This window comes from Homarus americanus, unplaced genomic scaffold (genome assembly GCF_018991925.1).
Source record: "Homarus americanus isolate GMGI-L3 unplaced genomic scaffold, GMGI_Hamer_2.0 scaffold24260, whole genome shotgun sequence".
Taxonomy (NCBI): Eukaryota; Metazoa; Arthropoda; class Malacostraca; order Decapoda; family Nephropidae; genus Homarus; species Homarus americanus.
In genome coordinates, this window is record NW_024721079.1 from 500,974 (window position 1) to 523,307 (window position 22,334).

The 22,334-nt window shown below is 38.4% G+C and overlaps 2 protein-coding genes across 5 annotated transcripts in view; both read right to left on the reverse strand.

Annotated features, from left to right (window-relative positions):
• The window catches only part of LOC121861387 (nuclear receptor coactivator 5-like), a 28,390-nt gene extending 25,601 nt beyond the window's left edge, over positions 1–2,789 (reverse strand). Inside the window, exon 1 of one of the 4 annotated variants that reach the window (XR_006088017.1) lies at positions 2,556–2,757. The gene's annotated coding sequence lies outside the window, so the exon portion shown is untranslated. Of the gene's footprint in view, positions 1–2,555 lie in introns of all 4 variants that reach the window. The other 3 variants (XM_042359054.1, XM_042359055.1, XM_042359056.1) reach the window with 3 other exon arrangements.
• Positions 2,790–6,801: 4,012 nt separating this feature from the next.
• On the reverse strand, positions 6,802–12,730 carry LOC121861388 (E3 ubiquitin-protein ligase RNF113A-like). Its single transcript, XM_042359057.1, has 5 exons — positions 12,558–12,730; positions 11,084–11,225; positions 10,177–10,312; positions 8,524–8,740; positions 6,802–7,458 (listed from the first exon to the last, which is right to left on the reverse strand). Exons 1-5 carry the CDS (start codon positions 12,646–12,648, stop codon positions 7,121–7,123), a joined length of 924 nt encoding a protein of 307 aa, XP_042214991.1. The 5' UTR covers positions 12,649–12,730; the 3' UTR covers positions 6,802–7,120.
• Positions 12,731–22,334: the final 9,604 nt, after the last annotated feature.

The window sequence follows — 22,334 nt, forward strand, 5'->3', positions numbered from 1 at the left end:
TAGATAAATACTGGAAAAATCAAGAACAAGTATATAATTATAGGGCACAAATATCCGCCACACACAGCCACCGTCTGAGTAGAGAAGAGGTTATTGAGCTGGAGTCACAGGCGTGAGCCTCTTCCAGATCATTTGTGAGTATCTGTGAGGAAAAGTCAAAACTTGCTCCACGATCAATCGCTTAAAATTGTCAGCTTATTTCAAAGCCTTACTGCCACTTAGAATATCATATGTATTCCCATCAACATGTAAGGTAAAAGTACTGTACGTATATTATATAAGTACTACAGTACTGTGATGGTGTTAAAGTTTAGTGTAGCCTTGGCTTTGACTTTTTAATGACTGGCTGAGGCTTTAACTTTGTGACTTTCCTTTCAGTACAGATTCTAATGGAGCTCTGGTACTGTATTATACTTGCATTGTTATACTACATTATGTGCTGTGATAACATTGTTGGGTTAATAAAAAAGTAATTCAGTATTTTATCTCATACTGTTATATCTGTAACCACACATGGAACACTGCCAATTAAACAAACACCATCAACACCTCATGCTCATCAACACGTCCTGCACGACGAACCTAAGGAAATAATTTGGTACTACAGAGGGGTATTTTAATTTCGGTCATACAAGGGGAATCTTAGGAATTTAACCCCCACCAGAAAGGGGGATCTGGGGGACGAAACCCCCCACAGTTAGGCGAGATATAGTTCCTGGGTTCTGTCGCTAGGTTACGTTGGTTGGGTTAGGTTGGATATCTAAATACAGGGATGACCGAAACTAAAATTTTACCATTCTTCTTCACACAGAGGGTGGTTGATCTATGGAACAATCTACCAGCTCATGATGTGGAATCAAAAACAATAATGGGCTTCAAAATAGCCCTTGATAAGACTATCAAGAACAATGGAGGGATCAAATACTATAGGCTAAATTTGAAAGACAATTGTGGATGCAGTGCAGTGTACTTCCAAGTCTTCAGTAATGAATAACACCTCAACATCAGCACAAAACGAATAATAAATACACATATACAGTGCCGGATTTAGACCTGTGGAGGCCCATGGGCAGCCTCTTTGTGGAGGCCCCCCTCATTATAACTACCCAAGAGGATGGGGTGGCGAGTGAAGCGAGCCTAAACATCTGGGAGTTCCTGGGGGCGCTGTAAGCCCCCCTCCCCCCAGGAAAATTTTGAAATTTGAACACTTCTTTGGAGAATTTTGAAGCCATATGCAGTTTTATTGAAGAAATTAGAACATTGAGAAATTTTTAATTAACTGTATATTTATTGATAGTGTACAAATTCCCAACACACACAAAAGTGAGACATGACTGGAGTCATTCATGTGGTTTCAAGTCGACCTCCCCTGATATAGCTACTACCGCACATGTCAAAAATTTTCAAGAGACTTCACAGAAAAGAATATATTATTAGTTATTACAGAGAGATGATTCTTTGCATTATTAATCAGATAAACCTCTACTCAAATAATGGTTCTGTCCAAGAATGCATGTATAGGCTTCTTTAAGTCCAAGGTCAGATAGATTCACAATAAGTATTAACTCAACTATAAAGAAAATTGAAGTTTTTTTTAATCTCAATTTCGTTATTCCATGTAGTTCATTTTTAATCAATATATGTTTGTGGAATTCTAAATATATTATTAGCAACACAAACAATAGCATTCATTAAAAATATACGGTTCACAGGAAAACCAGGTATTCATTAATTTTAAGGAGTACCTAGCCTAATTTCTATCATGCTTCTTGCTGAACATAGTTTTACGTGGTGGAATAGATAAACATGAATTTTAAAGAATGAAAATAAAAATAATCCAAATGAATAAAAAAAATAAATAAAATATTGTAGTATGTGGAGGCCCCTGGGCAGCTGCCCTGGACATATAAATATAATAATCTGATTTTTTTTGGTAATTGTATAGGACCAACCCGCGGGCGAAGTTGATTAAAACCAATTATAAAAAAGCCGGATTTTCATTGTTATATTATAGTGGACACTGTTGTAGGTTGTGGAAATATGTTAAAAAACGGATATTTTTAAAATAAACGCTACTTAATATTTGTGGATATGAAGAGCAGACCTAACCAACCAAACCTACCTACCTAAACTTAACTAACTTCCCCGGTATATTAAACAGAAAGAACTTACTATGATATGGTGAAATTTGGGGCATTTTCTGGACCTAAGATGATACTGCATCCCTGGCGGGTTAGTCCTACATATTAACCACGTTTTTTACCACAATGTGCAAATAGGTTTGGTTGGGTAAATTTCTGCCTGACACAATCTAACAAAGTCTACCTTCGTAATATAATAGACAAAAACTAAAAATTAAATGGATTACACCTTTATCAGGGTGTAAACACAAGCCACGTGTCTACATAAATGACGAATAAATAAAAAGACCAAGAGTGAGCCAGCGGACATGACCAACCCACCACCACCTCCTGCACCAGTCCACTAAACCTTCCCTTATTTCTCATCCTCCTTCACAAGTTACACATAAAAAACTTTCCCCAGGTTATACGTACCAACTAAAACCACACGATAAACCTCCCTGTTGTAGAATTGCGACGGAAACGACAAACCCCAAGCCGTAGAGCGTTAGTTAAGGGTTGGGGAGGTGAACGACGGGGTGCGCAGGACTCGACCACTCTCCTACTACACTACTCTACCACACAAACCGAACATTTCTACCTTAACTTAGATTATGTTTATGTCTTCTGATAACAAATGGTGAATGATTAATTCAATAACCGATAAATTAACAATTAGTTTTCTGACATTTTTTAACATTGTCTTCACTGTGGGACGCCGCCATCACTTACATTAAATGGAGTAATATGATGAGAACAATTTTATTATTTGAACTTTACCTGAAATTAAAGATTTTATATAGCATATAGTTAGTACATTCAAATATGAAGGTAAATAAAACAGTAGGATTCACAGAGCTTAGGGGAAACGATCATAAAGACTAACGTATGAAGTTATTATTTACAAGAAAAAATAAACCCTTTTTAAGTCATTTTATCGACCATATCTTTTAAATTTAGTTAAATATGAACTTGGGATGAATCATTATATTACATTTGCCGGGATTTGATAATGTTGTTTGAGTTTTCTGCTCTTATCGACGACGAACATTAGAATAAACAATGAGGGGCAAAGTTAAAGAGACAAGGAATATATAGGAAGGAAGTTTTAGTCATCATAGTTAAAGAGACAAGGAATATATAGGAAGGAAGTTTTACTCATGCATAGTTAAAGAGACAAGGAATATATAGGAAGGAAGTTTTAGTCATCATAGTTAAAGACAAGGAATATATAGGAAGGAAGTTTTAGTCATCATAGTTAAAGAGACAAGGAATATATAGGAAGGAAGTTTTAGTCATCATAGTTAAAGAGACAAGGAATATATAGGAAGGAAGTTTTAGTCATCATAGTTAAAGAGACAAGGAATATATAGGAAGGAAGTCATCATATAGGAAGGAAGTTTTAGTCATCATAGTTAAAGAGACAAGGATATATAGGAAGGAAGTTTTAGTCATCATAGTTAAAGAGACAAGGAATATATAGGAAGGAAGTTTTAGTCATCATAGTTAAAGAGACAAGGAATATATAGGAAGGAAGTTTTAGTCATCATAGTTAAAGAGACAAGGAATATATAGGAAGGAACTTTTAGTCATCATAGTTAAAGACAAGGAATATATAGGAAGGAAGTTTTAGTCATCATAGTTAAAGAGACAAGGAATATATAGGAAGGAACTTTTAGTCATCATAGTTAAAGAGACAAGGAATATATAGGAAGGAAGTTTTAGTCATCATAGTTAAAGAGACAAGGAGTATATAGGAAGGAAGTTTTAGTCATCATAGTTAAAGAGACAAGGAATATATAGGAAGGAACTTTTAGTCATCATAGTTAAAGAGACAAGGAATATATAGGAAGGAACTTTTAGTCATCATAGTTAAAGAGACAAGGAATATATAGGAAGGAAGTTTTAGTCATCATAGTTAAAGAGACAAGGAATATATAGGAAGGAAGTTTTAGTCATCATAGTTAAAGAGACAAGGAATATATAGGAAGGAACTTTTAGTCATCATAGTTAAAGAGACAAGGAGTAAATAGGAAGGAACTTTTAGTCATACATATCGGTGTAGTATGTGGTACTAAATGTAGATGGGGCTGATCTGACCATCTGGTGTACCTCTAACTCTGCTACATGAAGGAGTTATGATAAAGAACCCAGATCTCATCAAACAGTTCTCTCAAATCAATTCCACTTTACCTTATATGTATGGATGGATCAAAACACAAGCTTAATAAGCCATTTCGCCCAATCATGAGTTCTATGGGTTCTGTTGAGCAAATTATCCAAGTGGTTAGTAAGGATGCTATCCCCTCTTACAGGCCTGATATGGAGTTTTTTAAGCTAGATTGTGACCCAACATAGAAACAGGAACCCACTGTAATTTTGGAACATGCTTAATGATCTTGTCTCTAGTATTAACTGCAAAATTGAAGGAGAAATATATGGATCCCTTCCATTTCTTGATATGCTTATCATAAGAAATGGTCACAACTATAAATTTAAGGTGTACAGAAAGCCTACACAAGTAAACAGTTTCATACATTTTTTATCGAATCACCTTGAGTACCAAAATGTCAGTTTCCTCTACCATATTTTTGAGATGTTTACGTATTTGTGACCCTGAATCTATTGAAGAAGAACTGCAACACACTCAGTCCATTGCACAAAAACTTGGGTACCCTTCATTGTTTGTTGATTGTTGTTTTAAAGGGGTTAAAAAATTCTTTTATACTACTCAAACTAGACATGTTCCTACATTTAAGAATATTTTGACTCTACCTTATCACAATGAATTTGTCCCATTAGTTCGGTCCCTTAAATAATTATTAAACAATAGTGTTGTTTTTAAGTATGACTCAACTATTACTAATAGATTAATTAAGAATAACCCAACCTTGAATGTAAATGGAAGTGTTTACTGCATCCCATGTAGCAATTGTAATGGAAATTATGTAGGACAGACTGGGAAAGCATTACAACTCAGAATTAAACAGCACAAGTACAATAATAGAACAGCATCTGAAAGCAGTGCACTGTTCGTTCATATATGGAACAATAATCATCCCATGGATTTGGAAAACAGTTTATAAGTGTATAAATCATCATGTGTCACAGAAAGACTTCTGGTTGAATCAAGTTTGCTTAGAGAAATTAATTCTATAAACCTTAGTAATGGTCAGTACAAAACTGATATGTTACACAAATTTATTTGTCAGTGGCCCAAGGTTAACAATGCTTAGAAAGCATTTGAGGTAGATGTAGGATAGATGATTAGTGGGTCTCATATTTTTTACCCAACTTAATATGACTATTTACATCGCCCATTCTTATAAGCTCTTCTTATATTTGTGGTGGTGGTCGTGTGTGGATTAGTGGATGTCATATTTTTGACCTGACCTCATGTTTGTAAGGTCATCCTGTTTACATAAGCCTCTCTCAGTCCTTGTAATTCAGTTGCCGCTGAAGATGTCTTGAATAAAGACGAAAGCTGAGGTGCTCCATTGTTTCCCTTTTTCCTGTACTGTATGATTTTATCAAGAATTATTTTATCCACGTTTCTATTGTGGATACATACATACATACATACATACATGCATATATATATATATATATATATATATATATATATATATATATATATATATATATATATACATACATACATACATACATACATGCATATATATATATATATATATATATATATATATATATATATATATTAAAGGAAATTACAAATGAAAATTTTGTCAGTACCGGTACACAGAGCGATCACTAACGTCGGGACTCGAAACTACATAAGGTGAAAAATATTTTATACAGGTTGTCGTAAGTCGAGGAGAGACTGTATATAATGATAATTATCACACATTTTTAACAGGTGCTTGGAATGCCTGCACACAGTAAATTTGGTGTATCTGAAAGATAAACTCGTATTATTTCACTTGTTGCCACTAAACGAATCATGGGAATTTTATAGTTGCAATCAGTAATTTTGACAATTCCAAGACAATTTTCTTCAATGGCATTTCTGGCGCAAATTACATATAAACGAGACATTTAACATTTTATTATGTATGAAAATTTACCTTTCACTCGTTGCCACTAAACAATTCTCGTGAATTTTATAGTTGTGATAAAAAAGACTTTGTCAAGACTTTATACCATGGAACACAACAGAATTTGAAAACTGCATAATGGAGGTTGATGACATTCTACCCTTGCTTGGCTATTATGTATGCTTAGGAGGTTAAGAGGGGTCTGTTTCTGCCACACACTGATTAACATAGCGAGGGTTTTAGCTTATTTATTAAATGCACATTATTCTATCATCTATAATAAATATTAATTCTGTCACTTACAAGCAAAGATGTACCGTAGTTATAGATGGATGAACCAAACAAATTCTTTTGTGGGTAGGAAAGGTGATCTTTGACTAACTCATGGAGAAATGACCCAGCCTCACCAGTAGAGAACATTTCAAAGTCCTACATATAATACCCGGTACTCACTCTGTGAAAACAGGTTGGTGACAGCAAGGGCATCCAGCTATTAAACTTCCTTCAGATCTACCTGATGGTAACCAGGACACCATGCTATCAGATAATTACAGTTAATTCACAAAAGATTAAACTTTTATCTAAATAAATTAACATTAATACACAAGGTCAAGAATGAACAGACATAAAAGTTTAAAAATATATTATTTAAAACATAGCAGTCACTCAGATTATTAAATGAACACAAATGCTCTGATAGAACAGTGCAGAATGACAATGTTATGTTAGTAAATTTAGCTAACCTTCATGTACTGTACTACTAACATCAAACATGCAAATACTGTACTAGCTAAACTATGAAGTAATCATTGTATTATGGTTCCTAGCATGAAATATAATGAAACTGCTTTTAGAATTACTATCCCTCTAAAACCCCAAGATAATCTGTTGTCCCCAGATATTGATCTCCTATAATGATGAGAGGAACTAAAAAAATATTAATATTTAATCACCATCTGAACCCTCATTATTTAATCTAGCAATAATTTCCATGGCTGGGTTAAACATTCCAGCTGTGTTTTCACTACACACATAACAACGTTTGGACTTCTTGAAATGTTCCAGGGCGCACTTTTCACAAAAATAATGTCTACACTTGGTAACAACTGGATCTGTGAAAGACTGTCTGCAGATGAAACACTTGAAAGGGAGATGTTCTTCATCACTTGGGATTTCCCAATTTTCATCTGAGTCACAGTCTGCTCCTCTCTGCTTACTAGACTCTACCTCCAGTTGCCAGCCCAACTTGTAGTCTGTCCTGTCGTGTAAAAATTTACAGCTATCTGTAAAACAAGACATACAGTACTGTTAAGTTACTTGTACTATACAGTACTCTGGTTATCATAAATGTAGTTTCTTATTCTACAAGGAGTACATCAAATGTAAACAGCATCACAAAACAATCATAAGCATATAAATACTGTAATGCCAAGATGAGTACTATTCATATTATCATAATGCTTGATATCAGGGGATGTGAGCCTCCAGTTAATTAAACAACATTGCTACTCTAACACCATCATAATACACTGGAAAATATTCTCAGTGCACTGTGTATGTTTTTCTCAAATTCAAATATGAGCAATACTGTACGTATTTACAAAATCTCTCTGACATGCAATGCAGAGATGAGAAAATAGAGTCCTCCTCAACATGTCAGAGTCTAATCATCTCCACAGTTTGGGTGGTCATGCAACTACAGTATATCACCAATTATTGAAACTGTTCTATATTTTCTATATACTGTATGTCCATATGATAAATCTAAGTTATAAATATAACAGAATAAGTGACCTTAAGTCAAGATAAAAAATATACACAAGCTACAACCTGAACTATTGAATTGTAGATGATATACAGAACAGTATGAAGATTACAATTTAACAAGACGAAGGCCCTTGCCACAGTGGAAATCGCACCTCTAGCTTAGCAGGGAATATCTTTTTTCTTTTTTTTATGCAGTGACAGCTTCTGAGTCAGCACTAAGGAATCTTACTCTGCCTTAAACTGTATAATAATTATCTCTGGTTAACAGTTACCCTATGGTTTTTCTTCTCTAGGAAACAATTATCACTTTAGTAGATGTTTTCTTGGCAATTTTCTTGATTTTTTGTAGTTGTTAATTAGAAATCAAAACAATTAAAGTTAAACTTTTGGATTGCTACATATTTATCCAAGGGAACAATGGCAAACAACAATTATGTTAAGCCAAAATTATTAAATTTAAAAATTTCTCCAACCTTGAATAAGACTTAAATGTAGTTATTCAATAAATAATGTAAGAATTATGACAACTTAAGAATAAGATATGCAATAAAAATTTTTTACATTATACTGTAGTACCATACCTCCAAAGCCACAGAAACCAGTCTCCTTGAAGTCTTTGCAGAGATCAGGTTGGTAGTCCCATCTTACTGTTGCTCGTAGGTGATCGGGTGCTCGAATGGGGCCTTTGCGGACTCCCCCACTGGCTGCATTGCCCTGAGCTGTATCTTTCTTCTCATAGAACTGACTGTAGTTATTTAGACCACGGTAGATTTTATCATCCATCTGCCCTCTAGTTTCCTGTTGAGAAAGCACACTCACTATACAAGAGACATAAAGATAGTAATGCAAGATTGATTCTAAAAATCTCTTTTTCGAGCAAAGCCAACTGACAGGTAGCTTTGCATAATACAGGCAGCCAATTGGCTTGGAGTTGAAAACAGAACATAATTTGGACAAATTTAAATCAGCTGGTGAAACTAAAGCCCAAATGGACCAAAATAAGAACCCTTACAAAAGTGACATCTCATCACTGCTTCAGTTTTTAGATCACTTGAAACATATGAGTAAGGAGGAGTAATGATATGAATTGTATCTCAAATATTTTCCCAGCACAGCATAATTGACTTTATAATATTTTAAATATCTTTATTTACTTCAAAGATCATCAATTAACACTAATTACTCAACTTTTTAAATTGTGAACCCAGACACTCATTCAGCATGTAAAGTAGTACCTTTGTATGAAATTTGAAGAAAATCCATTTTATGACCCCCAAGTGCCGAAATGCAAGGTATTAGGTCAGGCGTATTTCTTAATTCAAACATTTTTTGGGGGAAAATGAAAACTAGCGTGTTTATATAGTAAAGATAGTCTATATTTTTATGAAAATTTATATAAAGGTGACTTAAAACTTATGGGCACACTTCTTTAGTCATGGAAAATGTTTCCATTCAACTGAGCACTAATTTGGAAAAGGCAAAATGAACAGTGGGACCAAGTGTTTGCCTAGCAATGCAAGCAAATCCACCATTACAGGAATCAAATCCAAGAAAGCCTGAATCTAGCCTCCACTCAAGAAGTATTACTGAACTGTACTCCTAGATGAGGCATATACCCTGATACTAAGCTCCTCAGTGAAATCCTTAGTAACTATTGCACTAATCCCCCCCCCCAAGTGATGGTATTAGGATGACACCTATGATACACTACTTGTCACAGACAGCTGATGATATTCAAGTAGGGTTGTTTACTGCCCTCAGCCCATATACTACTATCTACATTGGACCCCAACCTAATTGTTAGGGACACTGGTGGTTCAGTGGTAGCACACTTGCCTCTAACCCCTACTTCCCAGGTTGAATATGAGAAGAGTGTGGTCCAGTGTGACCTTACTGAACTTAACAGGTTTTCTTTGGATACTACCTGTATAGTTTCCTTCTGTATTAACACAGGACCCAATCACCAATGACGAATAAACTAATACGGGATTAACAATTGGTGTTACTATAGTGTGCGGTCTTCAAGACATGTAGGTTAGGTCATGTTAGGTCAAGTCAGGTTAGGTAAGGCTAGGTTAGGCTAAAGATATCTTTGTAGACTGCACACTATATTAGCACCAAACAATCAGCTGCCTTCCCCTATCAGAAATGTAAATTAGTAAAGCAATGAAGTCATGAAGGGCAATATGCCATCAAAGTAGGTCTACAGTAATTACTTACTATATCACACTCACCTTATTGACCTCTAGCGTCCTCTCATAAATAGCCTGAGCGTCCCGATCTTTTTCCGTTTCAAATTGGATGGTGGACGTTGCACCCATATCCTTTGGTCCTTCTCGTTCAGTTGTGCGGTGAGACTTGTACGTTGCACTAGAAAGAGGACAAGAAATTATGTGCCTTTGTTCTTTCAACTTAGGTCTTGTATATTTCTCACTAAACAATGTAATATTTTTCTCACGGCTTGAAAAAAAAATTATCTTTAGTTCTTTATACAGACACTCCCCAGGTTAAGGGTTCCTGACTTTATGGATACTCTCCCTTAAGTCCTGTTTACAATGAGTGCACTATCCTGAGTGGTTTATTCAATTAATGACAAAGAAAATACATGAGACTTCCATCTCCCATAAGTTTTAACAGTTGATGGACTAGTGTAATGTTCCTTGTTACACCCTTTAAGACCTTAGTTAATAAAGAGTGGTACAGTAATAACAGTAACAATATTAGCCCCACTCTGTGAATATTATAATTACTGTATGTGAGTTGGTTCACTGATAATTTTGCTCATACCTTAAGGCACTAAGTTCATTCAATCAAATTCTCATTCATCAGTTATTCACTCTGCAAGACCTTACTATATGTTCAAACACACAGAGACGAAGAAATTGCAAATAGAGTGAAAAGTAAGATCACCTGCTGTGCACCAGGTTTATCTTGGAGTGAGTGATGCCTGGATGAACTATATGGGAAAAACAGAAGAGTCAATGTACAGATACTGGTTCACCCTGATCTGCTCCCTTAGTTCTGGGGTCCTGGACTGACAGCTGAGTGAAAGCACATATTCCAGCATATCTTATAAAGGTATTTGTCTGTAAAACTAATGTGGTGCAAACACCTGAAATATCAATATCATGTTTTACCAACCTTAATTCATCGTCACTGTCATCGCCGGAGCTGTGGTCATCTTCACGTACTCGACTTCTGTTCTTACTTCGTTGAACTAAGGGGTTTGAAAGATCTGATTTCCTAACTTTCTTGACTACCTTTGTTTCATCCTCACTACTACCTATGAGATCAAAAGCAAGTGCTGTAATTAGATTGGGTAAAACAAGATGTCCTCTACCAATTATGCACATAAATCAAAATACAGTACTGTACCATACAGTATATGTAATTTAGCCACTAACACTCTCACTTTAATATTGTATTACATTATATAAAGAAACCCAGGTCTTTGTCCAAAACTAGGATCAGTGACAAACTTAAGTAGAGGAACACCTCGGCTAAGGAATGCTTTGGTTACAATACTTCAATAATATTATCAATAAGTCTCCCAGGATCTAACTGGCAATAAGTGCACAATCCCTCAGACAGAAGAACTAGTTTGTCGTGGCCATAATATTAGGCCACTAGGTTGGGTTAGAGAAAGTTTCACCCACCGAGAAACTCACCACTGTAATACAAAATGCTGAATGAAATGGATTCTATTCTCTAAGAATGCAATATCATAGTCAAGCAGCCTGCTGGCTAGGTAGATGTAACATTATGGCCACAGAGCCACTTTGTATTCTAATATATCGATTACTTCTATTTGCACAATTTGTTTGAATTAATACATATATTCATTCATTAATATCATCACACATGTTCACACTGGCTCAGCAAATACCGTATATAGACATAAGTATTACAAGTGATAACCGTGGTAACATTATGAGATGTTCTTATTACCACCATGCTATTGTACTATTCCAGATGATACTAAATGTTACATAATACTTCCTTGAGATAAATGTATAGTATATATCAGGTGCCTCAAAAAGAGCTCAGGTTCTCAACTGGCTCAGCCATGTTAATATTGTTATTATTGTCCACTCTGTATCTGTGTTTTTCTGGTTAAGTAAACTGTTTCAATTCAATTCAGGTATACAAAAAACGTGGTTAATATGTAGGACTAACCCGCCAGGGCTGCAGTATCATCTTAGGTCCAGAAAATGCCCCAAATTTCACCATATTATAGTAAGTTCTTTCTGTTTAATATACCGGGGAAGTTAGTTAAGTTTAGGTAGGTAGGTTTGGTTGGTTAGGTCTGCTCTTCATAACCACAAATATTAAGTAGCGTTTATTTTAAAAATATCTGTTTTTTAACATATTTCCACAACCTACAACAGTGTCCACTATAATATAACAATGAAAATCCGGCTTTTTTATAATTGGTTTTCATCAATTTCGCCCGCGGGTTGGTCCTATACAATTACCAAAATACATTTAACTGACCAACAATACCAAATTATGCTATACAGTGACAGCTGAAACACTCTAATAGGGTCAGTCAAGCTTTAACCCAGGTTATTCCTCAGCAGGTACAGGACTGTGTGTCAAGTCCTCATATTCTTACTGTTATCACTCCCAACTTTTCTTTTCCGTAGGCTTCCACCAGGCCTATTGGTTCGTTTCTTAAAGATGAACTTTGCTGAAGGTTCTGCCATCGTTACAGTATTATATTATTAAGTTGTCGCCGCTGCTGCCCACACCCACACCACCCTCCAGCCTCCAGTGTGAGAAGTACTCGAGAATATTCTTGAATAGTTTTTCTCTTTATGATTATACAGTTTATATATTACATTGGCTTAGCATCTAAATTTAGTTATACGTTACATTAGAGCATAAATATAATATTGTTTGCCTTACATTAATAAGCTACGGTATTCATTAATTGCATAACCATCGTACATCTTCCATAACAAGACGCATCACAACAAACAGGGAAGATGTTGTCCACATATGACTGTTGTGTTACATGCAACATAATATATGATAATAACCTTGTATTTGGTTTTGAAAAAAATACTTTTAGCTTTACGTGAATATAAATTTTAATTTATAAATTACCTTTTCATAATATTATCCAATATAAATAGTTTTTCCTAGGACGATTTTTTTATTTACCTCATTTATGAAATGGACTGTCTTTATTGTGAGGGTAGAAAACATAATGAAATTATATTAAACAATACATCCATATAAAATTAATTATTGTGAGAGGTTCTCTTTATTTTATCCTCCCTCTGCACCACTGGAAGGGCAAACTGAAACAACCTGCCAGAGAGTGTTGTGAGTGTGAGCTCTCAAGACACAACTTGTCCAACACGAGAAAATGTTTGCATGAGTGAAAACATTTAAATGCAGTAAATAGATATACACAATATAAACAATGAATCATCTGATGATTAAAATCCAAGTTTATTTTACCTGAATAATAACCTTACCTAAATCTAACCTATCCTATCCTAACCCCCAGGTAGCGTTAGTTTGGTCAATCTTCAGGTGAAATAAGCTAGGGTGTAATCACCAGGGTGATCCAAAACAACAGTAAAATAGACAATAATTATGGATGGAATATGGGAAATAAAAATGTGAATCATTCTTTGACCTAACTCTCAAAATTATAGATTCTCTTAAAAATTCTTAGATTTCATAGTAAATATCATTAAATATCATATTTTGACTACACGGATAAATCAATACTTCAATGATGTATGAGAGTGTAGTTACCTTGGACTTGTTAAGGTAGGTGTAGGGTGTAGTTAAAGCAGGTATTTTTGTTATGGAAGTGACGGTTGGTGAAAGCTATGTAATCTTATCGCCTTATCAACGAACGATATTACGCTATCTTCTAAGCTCTTGGTGTTCTCTTTACCCCTGATCTATGGCGCTGCCCACAAACTCCTAACATACTCACGATGGCAAGTTACAACACGCAATCCGCTTTGTATCGCCACATGCAATTATATAGTAACTCACAGCCCATTATGTATAAACTCACAAACCGCTTTATAGCAATTCACAATCCGCTATGATTATACAAAAACATTAAGTCCGAATTTACAAGAGGTTCTTCCTGCAATAGCTCCTGAAATTGGCCCTGAAACAAAGAACTGTGGCCAGAATGTCATCAAAACCGTAAGAGACAAACCGTCGTTGGATAAGGACATTTCTTCATCATAGTTACCGGTGTCAAGCTAGTGGGCATTTTTTATCAGTCAAACAAGATCCCAGATAGGAGCCAGTGAGGGATTTTACTACGCCTTACGCTCATATCGCTTTTGTCTGTAAGCAAATCAATTATCGATGTATGGAGAAAATCGTAGGACGTCTGTAACACGACAATTCCCTTAAAGATAATAACTTTCCTACATGTAATTATTTCCGTAAATAAAATAACTTAAATATTACTATCGTTTCAATGAAATAGTTACTCGGGTTTGCATTCTAACTGTGGGCATTTCATAAGACTTTCAAGTGTACGGTCAGGACCTTGCATGGATCCAGAGAATTTGTGTACTGTAACTTTTGATCTTCCTGAAGTTTATCTAAGATTTCTTAGTAAACTGACTGTTAGTATAAGAACGCCTATAACATCAATAGCATCTATATACTGCCTAATTTAATTGATTATAGTTACGTCAGTTTGGGTAAGGGCATTATAGCAATGTTCAGACAATTAAAAACACTTGGAGGAAGTGTGTAATGTGTGGGTTGAAACACGGATGTGGTGGTGGGTTTGTCATGCAGGTGATAACGCTGATAACCAAGTCTGGTAACTGCTGATTAGACACACCTGGACTAGTTGTGGGCACGACCTGCTGAAGGAGTGTATGTGAGTGTTGTGTTAGAGTCACGAGCGTCGAATTATTGAAGTGGTAAGTGTTTTACTGAGTATACGAATACATTCAAGGGGTATGCAGGAGGCAGCCGCGCCCCGCCGCTACTGCAAGATACTGTTGGTGGTTCCCGGAGTCTTGGAGAAGCGACCTGTTGTCGGCACCACCAAGCGACGCACAACATGGCGTCACGAGTTTGTCCCCCAAGCTTGAGGACACTTGCCGTCTGCTGAGTCTACTTCCCAGTTATTTCAAGAATAATTTCAGCAGTGTACACCATCGTCAAGTTGGCCTCAGTAGTATACTGTACAGACGAGGATGTTATGGATGAGTCAATTACGTATTTAAAGACAGAATCTGATGAGTAGCCTAGCAGTAAACTTTCCATTATACATTGTTTTTGTGCATTCAAGTGCGTCATCAGTCAATAACGGGATATGTAAGAAGTGTACCGAGAATACAAACTACAACACATTTATGTTGCAATATATTACAAGATACAGTGCGCGCTCATGGTGATACATTGCGGAGTATGGAAGCCTTGTATGTGGAAGTATTGAAGTGGGTTTCATCGATATATTTTATACTAAGGTAAACACTGTAAACACTCAGCAGCTGCACCCCTTGGTGGTATCTGGTGTAATAACGTTATGTTATAGTTTCATGCAGGGATACCCGAGGACCTTTTGGTGATAACTGTATATTACTGTACTGTATATCTTCAGGATATTATGAAACGCTCCCGGTAGTAGTTCATGGTGTGTATATCTTGCTGACCTCCACATCATTAACATTTTGTGTGAACACTACTTTGTCAGAGGCGATGGCACACGGAAGTTCCATGTGTAACGTAGATATTAAATGTAAAGGAAGAAATTTTGTAAACCCCAGCACGACACAAAGGTATTTTGGTGAGATCTCATACTTTGACTCGTTGTTCTCGACCTACTAGTGGGGCAATACCGTTCCCAAGCTGCAACCTTAGCATATGCGACAAGTAACTTAAGATGGTGTAGATGTGTATTGGTTGGGGGTGACAAGGACAGTAACCTACCATCAACTGAAGCTTCTGAGCTAAAATCTCTAGACAATAATCACAACGTGTGTGTGTGTGTGTGTGTGTTAGACAAGGATGAGGTAAGGAACATTAGCTGTCTCAGCACTCAGGGAGGGGCGCTATCATTACTAAGCCAAGGTGTACAGACTAACAAAGGAATATGAATGTTAATTAACCTATATACTCTAAGATGATTATACGCGATTTAACCCATTATCTTTTGTTTCGTTTCAGACTAGAGAAGGAGGATGGGGTACGACTTGTCTGAGGCCCCGGTGAGTACCACGAGCCTTTCTATAGGGCAGTGATTTCACTTTACCGATACTCTACTGCCCTCAGTCTCTGTTTCTTCCAGGACATAACCTGAGCTCCTCATTACCAAGGCTTTTACGATCATGATACAATATTAACATAATGTCATAACATAGTAATAATAAACGTGTAAGGTATTCAAAACTTAATTTTCAGCAAGTAATGATGACGAGGTTTACTGCACACCCCTCACCCCAGCAGGCCATTGTCTCACTCTCATTACTTCCACTGCACTGAGGCTCCAGGGCCGCGTTGTCGCCTTTATTCATTTACGACGACAATTAACGATGTATACTAAACAAATAGTTTAGAAAAGGCTGGGTTAGATGTGGATATAAATATAGAAGTCTTTCGTTCCAGCATTTATTCACACGACATACAGACTCCAGGAGGCCTGAGCCAATTAGCACCAAGGTTCTTACGTGCTAATCATTGTCTATGTCCAATAAACTTCAAGGGTTTGTGTTTCTCGTCAAAGGAAGTTAGACTTTAAGTGCATAGTAAGATTCGCGACCTCAGTAAACTCTTTTCACGGCCATAATGGAGAAACACTGGCAAACGACCTACATGTACTATATGAGCGAGTGTTTTCCACCATTCATTACTCTCCTCCGTGGCTAAAGTCATAGTTTTGCCACTAACCTGACAACACACCTCCGAGCTTCTGTTGTTCTCACGAAGGAATGAAGTAATTATTTGTCGTACGATGCAACCGTTCCCTTGAGGTGTGGCGCCCCAAGGTAAAGTGTGGAGCCCCCAAGGTAAGGTGTGGCGCCCCCTAGTTAAGGTGTGGCGCCCCCAAGTTAAGGTGTGGCGCCCCCAAGGTAAGGTGTGGCGCCCCCTAGTTAAGGTGTGGCGCCCCCAAGGTAAGGTGTGGCGCCCCCTAGTTAAGGTGTGGCGCCCCCAAGGTAAGGTGTGGCGCCCCCAAGGTAAGGTGTGGCGCCCTCCTACCCTCGGTGAAGTGTGGGATCCCTCGAATTAAGCCTCTTGCGAATGAACATTATTACGGTCAATGTTGTTTGTTGTCTGAGTAACTTATCTAGCATTTCTGCCCTCCCCCACACACACCACTACACACTCCCACACACACCACTACACACTCCCACACACACCACTACACACTCCCACACAACAAAAAAGTGACACTCCTTCATAAAACACACACACAAAACACACAGATACGGGTGCTGTACGTTCGCTAATCATCATGGCGTTCTTCAAGGGACAAGACAGGCGCTTTCTTTAAACTAAGTCTTATCTGACGATGATGTATGTGGCCTCAGGGGCAGCAACTGCATAAGAAACGTAAACTGGTTGTGTGTTCATTCACCAACAAATTGTCGTATGCGTTCCAGTTTAAATCAAGTGGTAAGGTGGTAACCTCTTTCACTCTACTACCACCCCCTCCTTTTTGCCTCTCCTCCTCTCTATTTTCCTTCCTCCCTCCTCATTCCCTCTACATTTTCCTTCCTCCTTCCTCATTCCCTCTACATTTTCCTTCTTCCCTCTCCATCCCCCCTTTTATTTCCACCCCTCCTTTCCTCCCTCCCTCTTTTTTCCACCCCTTCCCATTCTCACTCTCTCATTCCTTTCCTCCCTCCCCATGTATTTATGAATATAATTATGATCAAACATCGCTATCAAGTTAAGTGGACCACAACCTAACCTAGCCACCTACCCGGAAAAATCAGTTGATCACGATGTCTCACTGAACACAAGTGAAAAAAATATCTCAGTGATCATATAAGTGGAGTATTAACTTTACAAGTTTCTTATCAACAATCGTGTGCTATGTTAACTGGTTCTGGCCAACTGTGATGTAAACAAACGTCACCATGGTCCTCTCTCGGTGTACTTACAGTTTGTTCTTTAAGCTAATTACTGAAGGGGCAGGACACGAGGACTCCACACAGGCTCTAGTGGTGTCCTTTAATTGACTCCACACCGTAGCCTAGGGCCATTGAGGCACAGAAATGGTCTACCTCCCTGACGAGAATCTTAATTAGGAAAAACCCACCGAGTTTGAGTTTAATTCGGACGTATAGAGTAATATTAAGGCCATACTCCTCCCCAAGTCAAGAAGTGGGAGCGTCAGTGATGAACATTATGTACTAATCATATTTATGCCAGCTCTATACTGAAGGCGGTCTTGTCTCCCTGCTACAGCCGACGGTGGGCCAGGTGCCGTTGCTTATCTTCACCTACCTGGGCTTCTCGCTGTTCGTGTCTGGGTTCATCCTGACGGTGCTGGCCTACGCTCCGACGGATTCCTACCTCATGGTCATGATCCAGGGCATGGCAGTCATGAGTTTCCTGGGACCCATCATCCTCGTCATTGGGAGTTAGTACCTCGCTCTCACTCCTCCTCACGTCCTTGTATATACCTCAAACTCACTAATACTGAAAGCTATCCTAACCTAACGAATCTTAACCAAACCTAAATTAACTTAACCTAAGCTAACGAATCTTAACCTATCTTAGCCTATCCTAAACTTAACCTGACCTCTGTTTTTTTAGTATAACGAACACATTTTCTTACAACCTTCCCTTTGGCTGTTTTTGTAATGTAGAAATACCACTGTTATCGCTTCATGAACGAGAACTGTATGATAAAGCAGAGTGAAAAGAAAAAAATCTAATTTAGCATTTACACAAAGTTTAAATTGATTAAATATTTTGTTAGTATATTGAGTACACGGAACATATAGCCTAATGCGTACCGCACTAGCTGATATAGCAATGGAGTCCTCTTAATGTAGGACTCGTGGATATAGATCAATGTCAGAGGAAAACTTATCAAAGAAATCAATGGATGTGGATTAAATAATATTTTTATCCTTGTTTTACAGCTATCATGTTGTTGGTGGCCATATTCTACTGCCTCTTTAGTAAGGATGACGAATATGAATAAGCAACGAGCAGCTCCGCCAGACTACAACACACCGGCCGATACGACAATATAATATTAAAGACTTGTTTTACCTACTTGGAAGGCCTTGTGTTAACGACGAGTCAACGGGATCATCCACTACGACGACCACATCTTCACGACAACGACACGGCGATATCCTCGTAACAACGACTAAAATATAGAACTCATCCGACGTCTTGAAGAAAATTTTCGACGATTAGACTGTGCCTGACGACCAACGACATATAAATGTTTCTCTACTAGTTCGACGTGTTGATAACTGATTACTTCATTCAGGTATTGTTTTATATTATGTTTACATCAGCTGTGTCTCTCGCCCAACACTCACCTGATGCTATAATCATCTGGAGTTTATTACCCGATGATGAGGTCGCTGAAACACACAGTACAGTAATAGAAAGGACGCAGCACGGACGGGCGGGCAGAAATAAAGGACACATGGATACACAAACAAGGGTGCGGACGAGTGTAAAGCAGGACGGACAGGTAGAGAAAAGTAAGGACAAGCAGATACACAAATGGAGATAAAGATGGACGGGAGAACAAAAAAAAAGACAGACGGATTAATGGACAGACTGGTGACCTAGACTTGAGTAGGGACGGAAGGGCGGGTGAACGAAATTAAAGACTGACAAACAGACAAAATGAAGAGCAGAATGAAAGAATGAAAAATTGAGAGGACACCTGATCAGCCCATCCCAAATTTCACGAAAAAGATGACATGAACGCAACAAACACTCGCTTGGTGTGCTGGTAGTGTCCCCAGTGTGATTGATCTTGTATAAATTGCTTCGTCCCCTATACTGTATACATTGTTGTTTCATAACGTGAGTTACAAAGAGATGTCCAGGTATCTTATATGTCACAGAATATATGATTTTTGTACTTATTTTGTAGTGTAAGTTCAGGAGTAATTCATAGGTTAAGAATTCTTGTATCTACTGTAAGTATGTCTTTAAGTATTCAGTTAAGCCCTTTTTTACACTTGAATAATTGTCAATGTTCAGGGAAGAACCATACTAGAATATGGAGGAAAAAGGTTTACAAACTACATTAATAAACATGTCATTTATATCAACCCTAAATTGAACCAGTTGGTACCATTTTAAAGTCAACATTATGTTAAGAATAAAAAATTGACAAAAACTCTTAGAGGAGTTCTACCGCTTCAAACATTTCCTCCTCACCTTGGCTTACCTAAGAACTTCAAAATCAATGCCATCAAAAACAATTGCAACAAAACCACATTAACTAACAATACGTCCACTCCCACGCTAACTCTTCAGTAAATCATCTGAGATTCAAGTGATTGAAAGCGTTGTACAGTAGACCGTGCCTCGGTGAGTACCAGCGGCGTCACACAGAACAGGATAGCATCCTTGTTCCTCAGCCATTTCCTCTCACTAACACTTGTTAAAATTAAGGATGCGTTGTGACAGTAGCAGGACTCTATATTCACTATTGTACCTTCTACTTTCTAGGAATATTAAAATAATTTATGCTCTTATTCCAGGCATTAATGTAGTGTGATGGCATGATGTAACTGAGTAAATATATATTTTGAATGGATTTTCTCCTTCCCCTAGAGTAATAGGTAATATCCCCTGTAATTTGCGCCATGTAACATTTTCTCCCGAGTATTACAAACTTGTATTGTTATTTGGGTACACTGGGCGAGTCTGCCTTTGAAAAAGATTTTTTCTTCTTGTCGTTGCCTTATTTTTACTAATATCCTGAAGTAATTAGGTAAAAATAAAACAAATTTAAAATTCCTTTTATTAAGTGGTTGTAACTACAACTTGGATCATTATTATGAAAAGTGAAAAGAGTAGATAAAAGACAATATATGGATACCAGCGATCTCCACACTAGGTTGGTGGCGAGTGTGTGGTGTGGGGTATGAGTTGTTGGGGTTCACACTCAGGATGGTTGGAGAAAGGAAACTCACAATGTGCTCTCTATATACATGTTATATTGGATGTACAATGCAGCTTGGTGCTGGGAAGGCAGCGTGGTTACAAGCGTGATGTAGAGAGAGCTGGTTGGTGAGGATGCTCAGAGGAGGACAGCTTGTGGGTCGCCATGCTCGCCGGCGGGAGCGAGGACCACCAGGCAGCGGCGTTGGAGGTGGTGTAGCTTGCTGCGGCTGTAGCTAGAAGAAGAGAGAGGTCACCACGAGGTCAGGTCTTAAATAGCGGGGGTAGGCGTAACTTAGTAGTTGACCTCCGTGATGTATGGCGGCGCTGGTTGACCCAGACCACGAGGCACACACTGGGGAATTCGCGGGGTCGGCTACTCAGTGACAAACAGCGTTTGTAGGGGAGAAATCCACTACAATACTCCCTCCTTCCCTCCAGGCGGTGTAGGAGACTTGTTGTCTGCAGGGTTGCCTGCCACATGTGAGCCATAACGGCGAGGGCGTGGATGAGCCGGCCGCTAGAGGAGACAACTGTCTAGATACACAATATCTGTGGGAGTAGAGAGGGAGAAAAAGGGTGTGTGGAGGCGATGAATGTTGTGCTTCCCTCACGACAGGTACAGAGTCGTCAGATGCACCTGCTGGGGTGTGTGGGCCTGGGTCAGGAGCAAGGGCTGCGTCAGCAGAAGCGGATGAGGGCTCGTGACAGCAGCAGGGTGCAGGACAGTAGTAGGGAGTACCTGAGGGAGAAAAGAGGGGTGTGTTGGTCCGCACTCAGGCGCATGGGCCGCGTCGGGAGCAGGGGCTGCATCAGGAGGAGCGGCAGGGGGTACTGCTGGGCCGGGGGCGGCGTCTGAGGCAGGACGGGTGTGCTGGGGTCGGTAGGAAGTGGTGCTTGGGGCAGGAAGAGGAGCTGGTTTCTGCTTAGAGAAGCAGTGCTGCTCTAAGGTGTCTAACCTGAGGTTTAGAGACAGTAGCTGTAGAGCCAATGAGAGCTGCTTCTGGGTGGATAAGCCAGTCTTCCATGTTGCTTGAAGACTGGGAGCGTGATCTGTTTCTCCTCCATCCTGTGTGAGTGCGAATCTCCGGGGTCACCATTTGTGGGGTACGGGATGTTTGGGTTCTTTCTCCTCCATCCTGTGAGTGCATCACTCCGGGGTTACCATTTGTGGGGTGCGGGATGAAGAAAGGAAACTCACAATGTGCTCTCTGTATACATGTTATATTGGATGTACAATGCAACTTGGTGCTGGGAAGTGGCAGCGTGGTTACAAGCGTGATGTAGAGAGAGC